The sequence below is a fragment of the Fringilla coelebs genome (assembly GCF_963513975.1).
Source record: "Fringilla coelebs genome assembly, chromosome: 5".
NCBI lineage: Eukaryota > Metazoa > Chordata > Aves > Passeriformes > Fringillidae > Fringilla > Fringilla coelebs.
The window spans coordinates 60,222,029-60,240,186 of NC_140033.1; the positions used below are offsets into that span (position 1 = coordinate 60,222,029).

Here is an 18,158-nt window from a genome sequence, read left to right on the forward strand (position 1 = left end):
AACCTCAGTTTCAGTTCTGCCAAGTGATGTTGATTGTACTTTCCTTCCTTCCACTGGCTTGCTTGTTTCTAGGACACAAGAAATCTCCTGTGGATGGAGGCACTACCTTGTGGTGCTGACACCATCCTGAAGCTGCTTCACTGCAGCTGTGGAAAGGTTGTTCCTTTCTGGGCCTGATAAGGTGACAGTGAGCATTGACCTGTCTCCAGTAACTGAAAAGGAAATGGCAGGGCATCCCAACTCATTTTTGCTACTATTAAGTTATATAATGAATGCTCTTTCATTAGTTTGAGGGAGGGTCCAGCTTAGTTGCTAAAATTGCACTGGGATGAGTGAGGCAGTCCTGAAGTTTAGCTAAGTGGGAAGGGCTGACAGGTACCTGACAGGAGGTTGTGGCGAGGTGGGGCTCAGTCTCTTTCCCCAAGTAACAGGTGATAGGATGAGCAGAAATGGCCTCAATTGCACCAGGGGAGGTTTAAATGGAATATTACAAAATATTTCTTTGCTGAAGGGGCTGTCAAGGACTGGAACAGGCTGCCCAGGGAAGCGGTTGAGTCATCATCCCTGTAACGTGAAGATGTGGCACTGAGAGACCTGGATTAGTGGTGGCCTTGGCAGTCTAGGATCATGGTTGAATTGATGATCTTAAAGGTGTTTCCAACCTAAAATACTCAGTGTTTCTATGAATCAATTGCAGAACGTGAGGTCTGGGCTTTTGGCTTTATTTGCTGGCTGGTGTCACACTGGAGGGCATTTGTGCCTTGGAGATGCTTTTTGCTGACTGGCAGAGATGAGCTAACATGCCACACAACTGCTGCCCTCTGCTCCCTGTTTCTGGAAGGGAAGGATTTAAATGCACATTCTAGCCCTGTGTCACAACAAGGCAGAGACACAGATTTCATTTCACGTAGCCTTTGTTTCAGTTTATTTAATTTTTTTCCTAATTCATTTCTGCATAGCTGTCCCGATGCCCTGATGTTTGTCACTTGAAGCAAAGAGACAATTTCTTTGAAAAAAAAAATGTATAAGTAGAGTCCCAGGGAAAGATTAATAGAGAGCACTGGTGAGAGGCTCTGTGTTTTCAGGTTAGATAATTTTCTGACTGTACTGCATATTTTGGAATGTCATCTGAAGGGACAAACAGCAAAGAAAACTGAGTCATACTGAATAAATGAAATAAAATGGGTTATTCTCTTTATGGGTATGGCCTATTTCCCAGAGCCTGATTTGAAGATTAAAAAAAACCAAAACAAACAAACTAGTAAAAATTCTCCAACCTGACAGTCATCTCAGGCAAATCAAAACTCAAATATTTGCCAAAATTTGTTTACTTTTGAGGAAAGGTAGTTATCAAAGATAAGGGGGTTCTGCTGAGTCTGGCAGCTTTCCTTTAGCAGCATGCTGAGCCACTGGGAGTTTCACAGTGTTCCTGCTGCTCTCCTCTGCTTGAGGGAGTCTGGCTACCCTGCTCAGAACCTGGAACTGTGGAGGCATGGGATGCAGGAAAGTAGAGCAAGCTGCAGCTGATGCTGGCTAATAAAATGATCCCCTCTTCACATAATCATTTTTATTATGGGTTTCTCAGTGTTCTTTTAAGGGAGGCAAGTGCTATTATCCCTGTTCCATAGATGCAGAAGTGAGGATAGTGACAGATGCTGTGATTTGCCTACTGCCATTGAGCTGAAAATGTCTTCATTGGGGCAGAGGGAGAAAATGAAAATAAAAATACAGTGGAGGCATCTGTTTGGCTTGTACAGTACAGCTGTTCATTATGCAAATCATGTTGCAGCTTAAACAGCTCTCAAACCATGATTTATTCACAATGGTGGTGTGACCACTGGGACTGTGGTGACATCAAAGTCTATCTGCACGTGGTTTGTGTCCTCACAGTATCAGTAATAATCTTTGGCTCTGGACCCAGTTACAAAAATTGCTCCTTGATTGCTCCTTTTGTTTTTTCCTTCCTGACTGTGATACCCACAGGGTGTTGTTACAACTGCAATGGACAAGAAAATGGGGCTTCATAAGCTTGCTCTGTTTCAATAAATGAATTTATATGAGTAAAGAAAACTTTCTGTTTGATAGACAGTGAGAGTGAGAGACTCTTTTCTACATTCTGTTCAGCAGGTTGATGGGAATATGCCCCTCCTTACTCAAACATTTTTCAGAAGGTACCCAAATTAATCTCTGGTAGGTGAAAACACATTAGGTAGTCAAGGAGGTGTCAGCAATATTCTTTCTATCAGAAGGCTCTCTGTAATAGTATTTATTTGCCCTTTTCTGGTCTTGTAGTGTCATGGTAGTGGAGTAGTTGAGATCTAGTCACTTATTATAGTTTGAAAAACCTTAAAAAAATTCTTTGCATTTTAACAGTCTCAGCCAACTGGAAGATCATTAGGAAGAGCAAAACCCCTGGTAGTTTGAGGTGCAAAAAGAGGGAGAAAGAATAACTGCTAAGAGCCTGTTTTCCCTCTTCTATCATCAAGTAATTACATCTTTTGCACCTTGGGAGAGCAGAGTTGAAAGGGAATGGAGAGAGAGAGGATTTATCAGTCGCTGTGGTACTCCTGACCACAACATGAGAGAAACATTGATGCAGAGGATGCACAGGAGATTTCAGTCAGAAACTTGGCCTCTCTGTCACTGAAACAAAAACCTTTGGATGGAATGGAGGCCAGTCTCCTGTGGTCTTCCTGGTGAGCAGATCCAGGGGCATCTAATCTTTAGTCCTGGAGAAATGAAAGTCTGACAAACCCACTGTGATGTTGTCGATACTGAGACAGCAGCTGTGATTGTTGTGGGAAGAGCAGAGAGGGGAAAAAATTGCAGTAACAAGTGGCTTAAAATGTCTTTTTTCAGTTAAGATTTGGAAATATACTAGAATGAACTGAAATATGAGTCAGTTTGGATTTTTGTTTTGTTTCTCCAGCTTCACAGCTGGAGCAGTGGGAGTGGAAGGTCAATAGAAGAGGAAGTTGCAGAACTGTATTAGTTATCAATTCAGACTTGCTCAGACCCACAAAGAGCAAAAGAGAGGAAGAAAATGTTTGGGTTGTGGATGAGAACAAAATAAGAGCTCAGGGAATGTGAGGAAACTGATTTCAACAGCAATGTTTGTTTCAAAAATCTCATTTCTAAGACAATTTTTGAAGTCCAGGGCTAGGAAAATTATCTCTGTACACTCACTGGGGACCAGCAGAAAAAATAGCAACCATCCCTTTTGCATTAAAGAAATGTAGTGCTTTTTTTGAAAGCACAGCATGTATTTTCATCCCTTGGTAGACATGGCTGGTTTCTTAGCATCAGTTTATGATACTGAATGGGGTTTTTTTTGTTGTTGTTGCTAGGTTGTTAGTTGGGTATTTTCTCTATTATTACTGTTTGGAAATATTAGATGTGTTCCCTAGGCTTTCTGAAAAATAAAATCACTTTTCAAAAATCTCGTGTTGGAGCTCTGGAAAGAGAGAAGCATAACATTTTTAATCCCCTTGGAAGTTTTGACCATTCCACTCCAGATTTTTAATTCTTTGGCTTTTAATCAAGGTGCTGCTGGTTGTGTTTGTTTGTCACTATGTTTCCAGTTACTACCTTTTCCTTTGAGGAAGAAACATATTTACCATTATGTCTTGTTCACAACCATACTGCATGAGTGCTAAATTTTGACCCCTAAAAATGACACCTTCTATAAGTGATTCATTATTCTTTGATCAGCTAAAAGAATCACAGAGTCCTCTGTATAGCTTGTGTAAAAATATTTTCACATTTATTATTTATTTATTTTTTTAAATGTAAGGGGATGCAGTTTTATAGTAGTGAGCTTATAAAAATACACATAATTTTTTTTTTTTTATTCATAAGAATGCTTTCAAAGACTTACTATCCTGTGGAAACTGATGCTCTCCCATGGAACATTTTGAAAAAATGCAAGAAATGTTCCATCTGTATTTGTTTGTACCATCCATTTTCGTGAGTCTTGCATCAGTGTAAATTATGCTCAGCATTTAAAGGCAGAAGTCATGTACCTGGGGGTGTCTGTTATCAACTTGAACTATTCCTTTATGTGTGGGGAACTAGAAATATAAAATATCCACAATATGTGTATTTGCCTTTGCCGGATGTGAGAGACAAATGTGCAATCAGCTAAGCAAAAATCAAAGACTAGGGGAACTGTTATCCACAAATGAACTAATTACTTTAGTTTATTTACTTGGACAAAACTAGATGGGATGTGTTAATAGGTCCTTGTTTTTTGCCTTTATTTTTTTTTTTTGTTTGCATGTTAGCAATTTTCTTCAGGCATGTAACTCTAGGTTCCCTGCTTCTTTTTATGGCATTGGCAAAGTTCCCTGGCCTCATTGCTCATTTTTCTGGCCCTTAATAATGTCCATGTTTAAAAGAGAATATAGAATTGGTTACATGTTGAAAAATGTTGTCCCCGAGCTGCACAGTGCAATTTTTGAAATTGTTTGACTTGGGCTTATCAGAAGGGTCATGCTATGAATTTTTTTCCTTTTTATCCAACTGTTTAATTCTTGCTTGTTCTTATGGTACTCTGTGATGTAGCTGAGCATAAATGCTAGTTAAAAAAATACAGGAAGTTTGCCAAATATAATTTCAGCCTTCTAGAACTTTCTCACATCTCCCTGACTGATCTATGGCCACAAACAGATAGTTGCCCTCAATTTCATGTTTTTCAAATTTGCCACTGTACTGCAGAATGAATTGCTGCTTACCCAACTCTTTCCAGCACTGGCTCACCTTGAAGCAATTCCCTCTTCCCTGCCAGCTGCTGCTTGCCAGCTTTTCCCCTCCTGTGTGGAGGGGAGAGCATTGCTGGAGCTGCTTCCAGGTGTGGTGGCCCCTCTCTCTGGAAGCAAGGTAGAGGAAGGAAAGAAGAAAAGCTGAAAAGTGGCTGAAACTTCCTGATTCTCTTATAATTCTCCCAGACAGAATGGCCAGTCAGCTGCACTGGGTTGTGTGTTTCAGAATGGGGCTGTTGTTGGGGTGCTGGCTCTGCTCCAGGGCTGAAGTGCAGGGAGCTTATTTTCATTTTCCTGCATGGCTTTGAATTGTCTTGTCAGCACACAGGTTCAGAGTGCTGGCATCCAGCGATGGAGCTGCCAAAACTTCATTGCTATGGGCCAGGAGGAAACCAAGCCCTCCCAGAAAAGTCACAGGAGTATGGAAAATGAGCTCACAGGTTTTGCTTTGGGCAGAAATACAGTGGCTGCAGGTCTCTGAATTAATATGGGGGAGTGCTTGATACACTGACCAACCCACTCACCCCTACCTACCCAAGTGTAAAATATAATTTCATTAATTACTTTGTTGAAAGAAGAAAACTCTGTGTTTCATCATTTTCATAGTAGGTTTTCTTTAACAAAATCATTCTGAAAGATCACTGTTGTTATAAATCAGATTAAGAAATGGTTTTTTCAGCCAGAGAGAGATGGTTTAGCTGAACAGTCAGTTATTATAATTAAAGATTCTTTCTTTCTTTAAACCTTGGCTAAGTCTTGGACTTGAATCACTAAGGCTATAGTAATAGTTTTAAATGAACACAGCATTTCTTTGGTCCATGAAGGTGTGATAAAATGATGGAAACTCAAGATTTTGAGCTCTGAGAAGAGTTTGGTGAGCTTTACCCTTAAAAAAAGTACACAGAGAAATGTATGCGATTCCTATTTCTGCTTTTCATACTCAGGAAAGGAAAAGTAAGGTAAATAAAGATTTTTGCATTGGATAAAGGAATGACACTAAATGGCAGGGTAGACAAGGCAAAGAGCTAAATTAGATTATAAACCACAGTAGAAAGCAGTTAAGGAGAAGTTGGACTCTGAAACAGATTTGGGTGAGAACAGAGAGAAATATCAGGTGTGGGTGGCCTGGGAAGTTCGTTGGAGAAGCTGGAAAGAGGTGTAATACTTGCAAATGAAAATTATTGGGTTAGCCCCCACACTGTAGAGGTAGTCATGACTGGTTAACAGAATTTGAAGGTCCAGAAAAGGTTCCAAAAATAGAGAAATCACAGCAAAGGAAATATAGCTGGAAATTAATGATAATTACACTAATTAATGATAATAACACTAAATAAGTTCATAAAAGCAAGCCATTGGTATGCTTGTTTTGTTCAGCCTGGAGAAGAAACTGAGGGGAGACCTCACTGCGGTCTCCCATGATCAGGGACGGGCATAAAACAGCCTGGAGTTGGTTGGAAGAGGTTTAGGTTGGATAATCAGGAAGAAGTTTTTCCTTCAGAGGGTGGTTGGGCGCAGAACAGGCTCCCTGAAGAGGGAAGGGGTGTCAGCACCAAGCCTGGCAGAGCTCAGGAAGCGTTTGGACGATGTTCCTGGGCACAGGGCGTCGTTCCTGGGGTGTCTGTGCGGGGCCAGGTGGACTCGATGGTCCTCGGGAGTCTTTCCCAGCTCAGCACACTCTGTGATCCTATGAAACATAAGGCAGTCCTGTGAATCTTATCTTGGAGGAGTATGGAAAAACATCTACTAGCTTTGTGTCATCCCAAAGGTGGATGTGGATAGCTTTAGTTAGAAGCCCTTGTGTGATTATGCACAGGTAAAATAGACGGGGAATCTTTCAAAACAGAAAGATTTATCTTTCATAACTTAAATTAGAAGGTAAAAAGTGCTAATAGTAATAGGTGCTAAAATGTGTTGATGTGATTCTTTACTACCTAATATAGAACTCTAAAAAGTTGAGCTATTTTATAATTTGATTCAGTATGATCTTATATCTCATCCTAAAGTTTATCCCTAAAAATAACCATTTGTATCAAGCGTTAGCAAGCTGATTTGCTTTATGTTGCATAGGAGCATGAATATAGATCTGATTAAAGTTTTAAATTTTAAAAGTTGGCTTTTGTGAAATTAAGTAAACTGGTGATGTGTGTTGGACTGATGCAAATTTTTTAATAAAGGACTGATTAAAATTTATTTCCATCAGGCTAGAAATAAAATTGAAATTTGTTTCCTCAAGAAAAAGAGTGGGGGAAAAAGCTGTAGGGCAGAATTCCATATCTAACTGGGGATCAGCCCACTGAAGTGCTATTGTGAGCTTGCAGAAATTTTAAAAAATGGCAGTGATCATCCTGTAAAGTAATGTCGTGAAAGTCCAGACACGGAAGATTGCTGAGGCTCTCCAAAAACTAAGCTGGCTTAAATCTTGCAAAGGCAACGAAGAGCAAATCTATCTTTTTAAATTTTATTTCCCTACTAGTGCAAATAAAGACAACAAAGGAGATGTGTATGTGTGTGAAGGAAGAGGGAGCATGCTACAGGTGGAAGATTATGGCTCATAAAGTTCTGGCTCCAGAAGCATGTTAGCTTTTGCCTCAGTTCTCCATATGGGAGATCAGGTACGACATAGGGGTGTGCAGTGGGTGCTGAATGAGATAAAGAACTGGAGAAGCAAAAGGTTCTTCAAGTGTTCCTCTGGTAAAACTCCCAAGAGCCAACTGCTCTTAATTTCTCTTTTACACAGAAAACTTGTGTTTCCATCTCTGACTGCTGTAAAAAATGGCATGGGGCATTTCAGATTCACTAGGACCATTAAACCATGGATCAAATTTTATTTCCTGCTGTAGTACAACTGCAGTTTAGCAAATAAAATATTTACATTTAAGAAGATGGAAAGGAGCAGATCCAGGTAGCTGCAGACATCTACCCTCAATGGATTGCAAAGCAGAGCACATTTTGAATAGGAGAATAATTTAAGAACTGGAATTTAATATTAAGTTTCATTAAACACAGCATGTGTTTACTGAAAGGAGATTGATGTCCCAAACTAGCTCATTTAAAAACTGATTTTGTAGATGCAACTAATCTGGCACTAATCAAACTGTAATTTATTAAAGTATTTGTTGTGGGACTTGGTGAGGAATTATTCATTCAAGCAGGAAAAAAGAAGGATTAATGCAAAAGTTAGATCTAAAGTGGGCAGGGAGTTTAAAGAGGACTCAAATTGAGCAGTGTTTTGAAGAAAAATAATGGGTTGCAGAAACTTCTTAAGTCTGTGCTTGGGACGCATTTTTATTCCTGGTCATGGGATGAAAATAATAGTGTGTGAAGCTGGGAGTCATAGCTCAAAATATTGTTTACTGCAAAAGAGGAACCATACCTTTTTCTACAGTTATATTATGCCAAAGATTTATTGTTAGTCTAATTTAAATCTTAATGGTTTAATCCAAGGATTGTTATTAGTACGGATGTAATTATTGCAGAAAAAGATTATATCTATGCAGGTGTTATGATAAAGTTAACAACAGTAACACCACCACTACCAGTTAAATTGTTATAAATACACTTAGATTCAACTGCTTTTCCTGATGTTATGCTGACCCTTCCCCAGCTCTTCTTAGCCCTCAGGTTGGTGATTTCATTGTGTGGGTGGTAGAGATGGTTATGGTGACCTGTTATCCTCTGGGGTCCTTGTCCAGGAGGATGTTCATGTTGCTGGTTTCTTTTTCCTTGCTCTAGGATCGACCTGTTTTTTTTTTTTTTATGCTTGCTAGCATGCTTTGATACCTTTCTCTCTCTTTTTTGGTTTGTAGTCTTGTTATATCCAAACTTCCTAGAGATGACACCTTTTACGTATATTGGAAACTATTTCTGCTTTCTCTTTCTTACCCCTATATCTTTTATATATTTTTAGGAAAAATTTTTTCACCAAAAGAATAATCAAGTACTGGAATGCTCTTCCCAGTGAAGAGGAAGAATCACCATCTCTGGATGTGTTTGAAAAAAGACTGGACATGGCACTTGGTGCTATAGTCTGGTTGAGGTGTTAGGGCATAGGTTGCACTTGATGATCTTAGAGGTCTCTTCCAACCTTATTATTCTGTGATTCTGTCATTCTGTGTGATATCCAGTTTTGCCCAGGTCCATGTCTGGATTTTCTTTATCTGACCTTGAGACAGTTGTTGATAGCAAGTGTTTTTGTCTCTGTTGATAAACTGGTGCCCTGTCTCCTATCTTCCATGTCTGTATTCCTGTGTCTCCACTTCTCAAGGCCTTTGCTAACATACCAGCCCTGCATTTCTTTATGAGATATTATCATAACAGAGTCACAAAACCTGTGTGGCTCCATACAATGACAAAGAAAAGTAAATCAGATCAGCCACAGCTGGTTGGTCAATTAGAAGAAATGCTGTTGCAGCTAAAGCAAACACGACAAAGCTGGGAACAGGCCAAGGAATGCTCAGAAAGGGCAAATCTCATCAAGCCTTGGTCCAGAGCCCTGGCAAACTCACTCCAAAGCCCATGGTCCATCATTAGCAATGAAAATACCTTCAGTCTTGCTAGAGATGCAGCTTAACAGTGTCATCAACACAGCTGGTGTTGCCACGTTATACTGGAAGAGCTGGAGGATGTGGATAGGTTGTTACAATAATGTGAGAAGACTTCATTGTTCAGAGTGGTAGATTGCATTCATATGGACTAATAATGAAATATTTGCTTCTATAATCTGGGAGCTTGCCAGTTGCTTTGGAAAGAACAGATGAAGGGAAGGGCTTGTGCATAGAAGTTATTAACAGCAAAAAAAGCCACCTGTAAAAGGCATATGTGATCCTGGGATGTGTTGCATATGCCAGCTTCAGTCAGGCTAGGAAAAATAAACTCTTGCTCACCAACAGAGCTCCATCCAAAGTTGTCTGCTTTGTTCTGAATGCTTGTGTTGAGATTTGGGAGTACCTGGGTGTGAGTTAATTGTCTAAGTGCAGATTGAGTCACTCTGGCAAGCTTGACTAGCTCTAGCAGAGACCCAGAGGTTGAAGGAGAACAACGTGGAAATGCCTGTGCTGTCTTGGGCTGCCCACTTGAGTGGGATTGTAAAATCAGGCTGGGGCTAGTGTGGGATTTAGAGTGGGAGGCTCAAGCTCTGCTCAAAAAGTCCCTTAAACTGCAGCCATGCAGTGATTTCTGCCTGATTCTCTTTCTGAGGCTCAGCATGTAATTGAAACCATGGATGGATGGTTGATTAAGCCACTAATTCTCAGATTGCCTGCCATTTTAAAATTTTCCTTTCATTTTTTACTCCCAAGCAGAGATTGACTGTGAAATCAACTGTAAGCCTGAAGTAATTCCTATTCCTTATTGTTGCTGCAAGAAGCTGCTTGCTGTGGTGTATCTCACTGGTCTTCAATTCTCCCTTCATTTTACACTTCATGCTTTTTTAACACTTTCTGGTTTAGTGTTTAACTATCATTAACCACTTCTCTCTTCTCTCTTTCCTCTTTTGGTGCTTTTTATGCGATTGCTCACTCTCTTTTCTTCATTTTGTTCCAACTTCCCATTTAAACTGTTCTAAGCCCTCTTCTCTCTCTTTACCTTTTCTCTCTTCTGAAGTTTCCTGTAGCAGCCCCTGCCTCAAAAATCTCTTTTCTTTCTTTCACTTTTATCTTTGACTTTCTGTGGTTGCAAATACCCCTGCAATTTGTTAAATGCTGCCACCTTGCTCTGTTTAGGGACTGTCATACAGGATTTTAGAGATGCTTTCCTCTCATGGCACATGATTTACTTGTTACTGTTGGTGTAGCCAGAGGGCTCATTACAAAAATCAAAATATCCAGGAGGAGTCCATTTTGTCTGTAGTGTAACACTTTTTATGTCATTGCTGTTACCAGTTCTGGCTGTTCTTTAAATCAATGGATGAACAGAAAACATTATCAAAGAATCTAACAAAAAGGATGAACTCTCACCTTTGAATTTTGAAAAAGTACACCAAAAAGGACACAGTTATGTTCAGTAAAATATATTGTTTGCAGAAACAAGTCTGGGCTGGTGAGGTTTTATCTTAATCTATCTTTTAACTGCCGACTAAAATATTTGCAAGAAACTGAACATTGGACTTACATACTTGCTGGTAGAGGGCACATTCTGGCCTTTTGGGAAAACATACCTACTATTTTGTGAGTACTACATATGGGCTGCTTGTAATTTTGTGAGAGCACCCACCTTTGCTGTTTACCATGTGCAAAGCAGTTAAATGGTTTTCTGTGGTTGTACTGGTTACATCATATTCGAGGTGTTGGTGTGGTGTGAGGGAAAGTCTCCATTTGTACAACATGGCTTTTCACTTGTGGGTACAGGAAAGGCACTTCAGGAAGCAGCCTGGTCTCTGCAGAGAGACAAAATATCTATATCTCTGCAGGTTTAGTGTTTGCATTAGACATTTGGCAAGTGTTTTGGTTGTAGGGGAGTCTTGAGTTAGGAAAACATGCTATATTAAGGCTCCGTGGGGTTTTGTTTATAGGGCTTCTGGAATGTTTCAGACTCCAAAACCTATTTTCCCCATCTGTTTTGCTGAAAAGAATGTCAGTCTGATTTAAATTTGAGTCCCTTTCAACTTAATATGAGGCAGCTTCCCTAGTAACAATCATCCATGACTCCCAGTGGCTGGGGAGCCTCTGGGGTATGTGTGACCACGTCCCAGGTCCCTGGGGTGGGCAGCAAGGGTGTAGGAGGCAGCCCCAAAACTGTGACCATCCCTTGTATTTGGTGGCATCCTGCAGAGTAAAACCACTAGTGCTGCCTTTGCTTCAGCTTCTGCCACCCAGCAGACAGTGACTTATGAGAGTGTTTGTACCTCCTGCTATAAGTGCTTCCATGAAATTACCTCTCTCCTTCAACAAAAGATTCTGGAAAGCTGATTGAAGAGATGGCGTGAGAAGACAAATTATAGTGAAAATGGGATGTTAGGGGATGTGCAGTGTTACTGGTGGGGGAGCTCCCCCAAAGGAAATGGGCAAGGGACTGAGTGTGGAGTTTCATTTTTAAATAGTATGGCAACTGTGTTTGAATCATAGAATGGTTTGGATTGGAAGGGCGCTCGAGGATCAGTTAACTCCAACCCCTTGCCATGGGCAGGGATGCCTTTTTACTAGACCACTTGCTCAGCAGTCCATCCAACTTAGCCTTGAACACTTCCAGGGATGAGGCTTCCACAAATTCCTTGGGTAACCTGTTCCAGTGCCTCACCACAGTCACCGTAAAGAATTTTTTCCTAATATCTAATCTAACCCTACTCTCAATTTGAATTCATTCCTCTTTGTTCTGTCACTATATGCTGTTGTAAAAAGTCTCTGTTCATCTTTCTCAGGAGCTCTCTTCAGGTCCTGGAAGGCTGCAATTAGGTCACTCCAAGCCTTCTCTTTTTCAGGCTGCACAAACACAATTCTCTCAGCCTTTCCTCATGAAAGAGGTGCTCATTTGATTATGGAAAAGTAGTTTGAAGTAAGCTGAGCTAAAAGACAGGTTGCATATTTAGTTTTTAATTGCTTATTTAATGTATTTATTTATTTATCTATTTCATTGGTTTTATTAATTTTCTGTGAAACGTGAGAGGCTCTGAGTGGAAACATGCAGCAGAAGAAAAGGAAAAACAAACCCAAGATCTCTGGCAACTCACGTGCTCTACTCTGGGCTCTGAGTTTGCTGGAAACAATGGTGGTCCTTTCTTCTTCTTCATGGGAAATGATAATTTCTTTTGAAGTAAATGAAACTGGTGCTAATGACAGCTCTTTCAGACATTTGAATGCCAGGCCTCTTGCAGTCTTCAAATGAACTTTATTTCAACACAGCTATTAAGTTGTCTCATCTGACTTCTAGAATGATATTAAAGCCAGATACTTAAAAGTCTCCATGTTTGGGATTCCTCTCCTGTTTTCCATGTCAGTTATAATTATGTTGCATTTGAGCAAGAGGTTGCCAGCAGAGAATACTGAGGAGTGCCAAATTAAATTTCAAATACATTTTGTTCTTTGTTCATGTTGAGAAATATTTCTCCTCCATGGCTGCTGTGCTCAGCAGAATGAGATCAGGCTGCCATTAAACTCTGTAAATATCAGTCTAGCTGAGTTTTAAGGACTGTCTTAGTGCCACTGTTACCCCTCCTCTGAAGGCTGGTGTGACACGAACGTCATGGGTCCTGGTTTGAAGAAAAACAAAACAAAAAATTGGAGAAACCTTCCTTTCATCCAAGCAATCTCCAGCCCACTATCTTGGTACCTGGCTGCCTACTGGAGAGATGTCTCCAGGAAAGGGGGAGATTTCTTATTTTTAACATATGTATTGAAGGCCCTGTGTTCTGATAAACAGTACCACAATGAGATGGTGCAAATTCTAGAAACAGGATAGGGAAAGCTCAGAATGACTTCTGGTGACTGGTTAGTGAATGATGCTTCAATCCCAAGAAAATGTATTTAATACCTTATTGTATTAGAATATTTATTTCCCAAATCCAGATTTCAGGTTTATCAGCATGCTGTAGATAGCCTCTAGCAGTGTGTGAAAGTCCTATCTCTGTGCCTACTTTGCATTTCAAACAATTAGCTTAATTTCTATTATGAAGAGACACTAATTGGAGGAGAAGTATGTGATGTATTATCTTTGGCATGTTGCCAATGACAAGATAATACATCACATATCACCTATATGTTTTTGTGAAAGCAGCTCTTTTCAGATGTCACCTAAGCCTAATAGGAACTTCAACCCTTGCAAGGTGGACAGTAGAGTGTTCCCTACCTCATATGAATTGGTAAACTGAAAAATGAAGTGTATGTTTTGTTTATTCATACACAGTCAGAGATCAGAAGAGAGGAGAGGAGTTCCACACCTGTCAGGATCCTTGTTTCTCTAACAAGTTTCTAGAAGACAAGCAGTAGTTACAGAACTTCCCATGGCAAAACCCCTCCAATAACATCAGTGGTTGTAGATCAGGGATTTGGTTACACAGGCTGGAAAATAGTTTAAAATCTCTGTATTCTCTCTGGAGTGGAGATAATTGCCCATTCTGGCAATAGCTAATTATGTTTGACCTGCTTGTATCTTGTGGTCCTGAAGCAGAGCTTCCCAAAAATGCTTTAGTTGGAGTCCCACTTTTTACAGTCTCACTAAGCATTGTTTTCCCTCTCTGTCATTGATCTGCAGAATGCAGCAGCCACAGCAGCAGCGTCGAATGTTCACAGCTGCCCTCCTGGCACTCGTTTTCCTTCTGGCAGCCGTGAGCACCACTGAGGCTGGCAAGAAAGAGAAACCAGGTAAGGTCCAGTCTGATTCAGGGTTACTCCCCAAGACAGATTGCATGTGTGTGAGAATGTCAAATGTTTCTGGTCTTGTTATGAAATCAGGTCATTTGTTAACCTTTGGACATCAGGGCAGGATTTTTGGCTGTGACACATTGTTCTGTGTTAAACAGGGAAGCAGAAAGGGGTTTCCATGTCAAGTGGCAGCTTGACAGCCCCAGGGACTGGAGTCCGTGGTTTATCACACAGTGGATAGTGCAGAGCAGCTTAAAATGTGCTCTGTGAATAGTTTCATGCTTGACTTAGGGGGAACCAAATGGAGTGATGAAAGAGCAGTTATGTCACTTGCTCAGCGTTGTACATGACAGTGCTACACTGATGCTGTGTGATGTGGAAATCCTCTGACAAAGAATTGTACTAACTCGCTGTTGCACAGACAGCCAGACATCCAGCAGTAGTTGCTTTCTGTCAGTGATGAACTCAGACCTCATTATAAGAGAAACTGGCCCAGGGTGGAATATTCGTATCTGTCAAACTCAGTTTTGACATTTTTTTAAGAACGTGTTTTTCTTAAGGTCTTATTATTTTTTGGGTAACTTATATACCAGATAATATGAATTGTGAGTCCATCAGAATTAGTGTTCCCAGTCTAAAAAAAGGAACTTTTTAACCATTTTGGCTTTGCAGAAATATGAGAAAATTGGTAGCATAAACATACAAGACTTAGAAGAAAAAAAATTTATATAAGTATATTTACAGTTACTTGTGATGATTTAGGGACCTAAGTAATTATTTTTGTGAGTCCTTGGGTTTGATAACATTGCTCTCTTTTCTCATAAGACTTTTGTTTAAGGATCTAAATAAAATCATGATCCTTACTTTTTCCCCTGAGCAACAAACCCACCTGAATCAACAGCACTCTGAGTACACATCTCCCTGTAGCTCCTTTGCCTTTGAAGTATTCTGTTATAAAGTGTGACATCGTATAGCAAATCAAAATTTGCATCCCACAGCTGTTTCCTGGAGGTGCTCAAATCCTCTGATACACAATTTCAGCACATACATTTCTCATTGTTTAGTGTAGGGTGCTTCAGCTGGAACTGAGGATATTTGCATGCCACCAGCTACTGGAGACAGAGCTTCCTGAGTCAGATCCATTCTGCTTGTTTGTCAGTGATCTCTGGGTTTTTAGATTTCTGAAGATGAGAATCCACTTGAGAATATCTGAATGGACTGGTAAACATGGCAGTGGGGCTGAGTTTGGATGATCATCCTGCTTTGGGCTCAAAGGGGCTGACCTGTCTCTGCAGAATCGTGAAGAGGATGTCAGACCTTTTGCTTTAAGGCCACTGTGTTATGAATGTCTTCCTTACTCACCCTTCCAGGTGCTGTGACTTTGGTTAAGTTTAGGCAACTTCTCTGTAGGCTTTGGGTACTGAGAACTTCTCTTGCTTGGTTTCTTGTCTTCATCCAGAGAAAAAGGCGAAGAAGTCTGACTGTGGGGAATGGCAGTGGAGTGTCTGTGTGCCCACCAGCGGTGACTGTGGCCTGGGGACACGGGAGGGCACCCGCACTGGAGCTGAGTGCAAGCAAACCACCAAGACTCAGAAGTGTAAGATTCCCTGCAACTGGAAGAAGCAATTTGGAGGTCAGTATCCCTCTCTTGAGGGATTTACTTCAGTTTTTGAGTATGGAGCAGCAAGCCTGTTGTTTCTGCTTGGTGAAGGCGTTAGTCCTGCATTTCTGGTTTGTCAGAGCTAGAACATGCAGGGTATCAGAAGGCAGGCTCCTCAGAGTTCCTCTGCAGAGAGTCCCTATAATTTACTTATAACCTGTGCCTTCCTGCGTGCTGAAATCTGCTCTCTGTGGTGTTCAGCCCTGTTTAGGGCAGCGGTGCAAGTTCACAGCTGTGAACGTCTGCAGTGGCTATCACCGGCTTTACAACCTGTGATGTGCAGTGTGGGGGGCTGGCTACCCATGTGTGCAGTGAAAGGAGGGAGTGATTCCAGTGTATTTTTGTCATTCCAGACCAGTATATTTTATTTTTACCATTCAGTTCAGAAGGTTTGTATGTACCAGTTGGGGAAGATATGTCAGATCTGTCCTGGACAAGATGTCCAAAACTCAGATTTGATTACTCTTGCAAGCTTGGCTTTTTTTCCTAGTAAACAGCTTGCATGATTTTGAAATTATTGTGACCTTACCAACACAATGAGTGCTGCAGTTTTAGACTTGAGAAGTTTATGGGTGCACATACATTCTAGAAACTGTTCAAGCTTTATTTGGTAACCTCTGGTGTCACGCAAATGAAGAAACAACCATATGGAATGTAAATGACATTTCAAACTGCTGTTTCTTTCTTTTTTGTTGCTGCTGCTGTTCATATTCATAGCTGAATGGATTTCTCTTTATATGCCAAAAAATGCAATATCCATGCAAAAGCAAGAGGATTAAATTTTAAAGCTCTGGGGAAGGGGGGAGACTGCAATTACCACTGCAAATAATCTTTAAAGTTTTCTTGGAATTCTTTTCTTCAGTTGCCCATCTTTTTGTCTGTAAGCACCAGCTGCCTGCGATATCCTGTTAGACTCACAACATTTTCGTTTTCACGGTCAGTCCCTGTGTTTTAAATTTTGCCCTTTTTTCCCTCTCTGCAGCGGAGTGCAAATACCAGTTCCAGGCCTGGGGAGAATGTGACTTGAACACGGCCCTGAAGACTCGGACCGGGAACCTAAAGAGAGCCCTTCATAATGCCGACTGCCAGAAGACTGTCACCATCTCAAAGCCCTGTGGGAAGCTTACCAAACCCAAACCTCAAGGTAAATTCCATTTGCTGAAAGCTGCACCATAGTTCAGGTAAATCATTGGGTTTGTGGTGTCCTGCATGCTTCAGTGGAGCTCAGTTGTACAGGATATTGCACTCTCATGGCATTTCCTCAGCTCTGCACTGCTCCTGTCTGTCAGGGCCAGGCAGGGAATATTCCTGAGCTGCACAGTCAAGGCTGTCTCACACTTGAAAAGTAAGCTGAAGATGAGAGCTCCAATTTTAACCTTAGACCACCTGTACTGTTACCAGTTTGCTTACACAATTAGACTTCCAGAATAAAGAGTCTTTTTGTAACTCCCTTGTCAATGGGAACAGATTATGAATAATAACGTGAAAAAATATCCCTTGATAAAGACATCTTTTATATAGGTTTAGTTTGGTTTTGAATAATGATTAGTTGAGAAAAGGACTGCTTTCCTCTGGACAAGTAACGTTGAGAGGATATTCTTCTCATTGCACACTGAAATATGAAAATATTGTGCACCCTTGGGGCTGTTTATTCTTTATTCAAACATAGCAGGAAGAACAGTACATAATGTATATGTCTTGTTTAAGTGTGACTGACAGTATAATTCCTGGTACACAGAAAGACATATGCCCTGCATTTGTGTTTCCAGGTGGCCCTTAGAAAAACTTATTTCCTTTCTAATCATTAAAGCCTTTTAATGTACTCTTTTGTTGGAATAGCAGGTGTTATGTGTATAGGATGATTTATAGTGGGAGCTAAAACTGTGAGATCTTGTTTGAGATACAAAAGTAATGTGTTTTAAGTAGATTATAAAAGCTATGCTACCCTGACATTTGTTTACTTAAAACCAGCAGGGTTTGACACATTCCAGGCTCTGAATACTTGGATAGCAATACAAATAAATGTGATTAAGTGTGACAGGTGCACCTGGGACAAGCAATTTTCAAATTGTGGGCTGTGGTGCACCATTGATCAGAAGAGTACCTGCAGGTGGCCTGCTCTGCTTGAGCAACCAGAGAAGTTGCAGGCACTTTGTGTGTGTGTGTCTGTCTGTGTGTGCGTGCATCCCTCCCTCCATCCCTCCCTCCATCCCTCCCTCCATCCCTCCCTCCCTCCCTCCCTCCCTCCCTCCCTCCCTCCCTCCCTCCCTCCCTCCATCCATCCATCCATCCATCCATCCATCCATCCATCCATCCATCCATCCATCCATCCATCCATCCATCCATCCATCCATCCATCCACGTGACTGGTTTTCCTTGCACACCATCAGACAAGTCCAGAACCTGTGCAGACAGTGACAGGCTGTGGAGCAGCAAAGTTACAGC

At 40.9% G+C, this 18,158-nt stretch overlaps 1 protein-coding gene across 1 annotated transcript in view; it reads left to right on the top strand.

Moving 5' to 3' along the window:
- Positions 1 to 18,158, top strand: part of PTN (pleiotrophin) — a 78,819-nt gene that overhangs the window by 40,033 nt on the left and 20,628 nt on the right. The window contains exons 2-4 of the mRNA XM_084206908.1: positions 13,944 to 14,053; positions 15,513 to 15,686; positions 16,696 to 16,857. Of these exons, the coding sequence (XP_084063034.1) occupies positions 13,945 to 14,053; positions 15,513 to 15,686; positions 16,696 to 16,857 (445 nt within the window). The 5' untranslated portion in view covers position 13,944. The remainder of the gene's footprint in view (positions 1 to 13,943; positions 14,054 to 15,512; positions 15,687 to 16,695; positions 16,858 to 18,158) is intronic.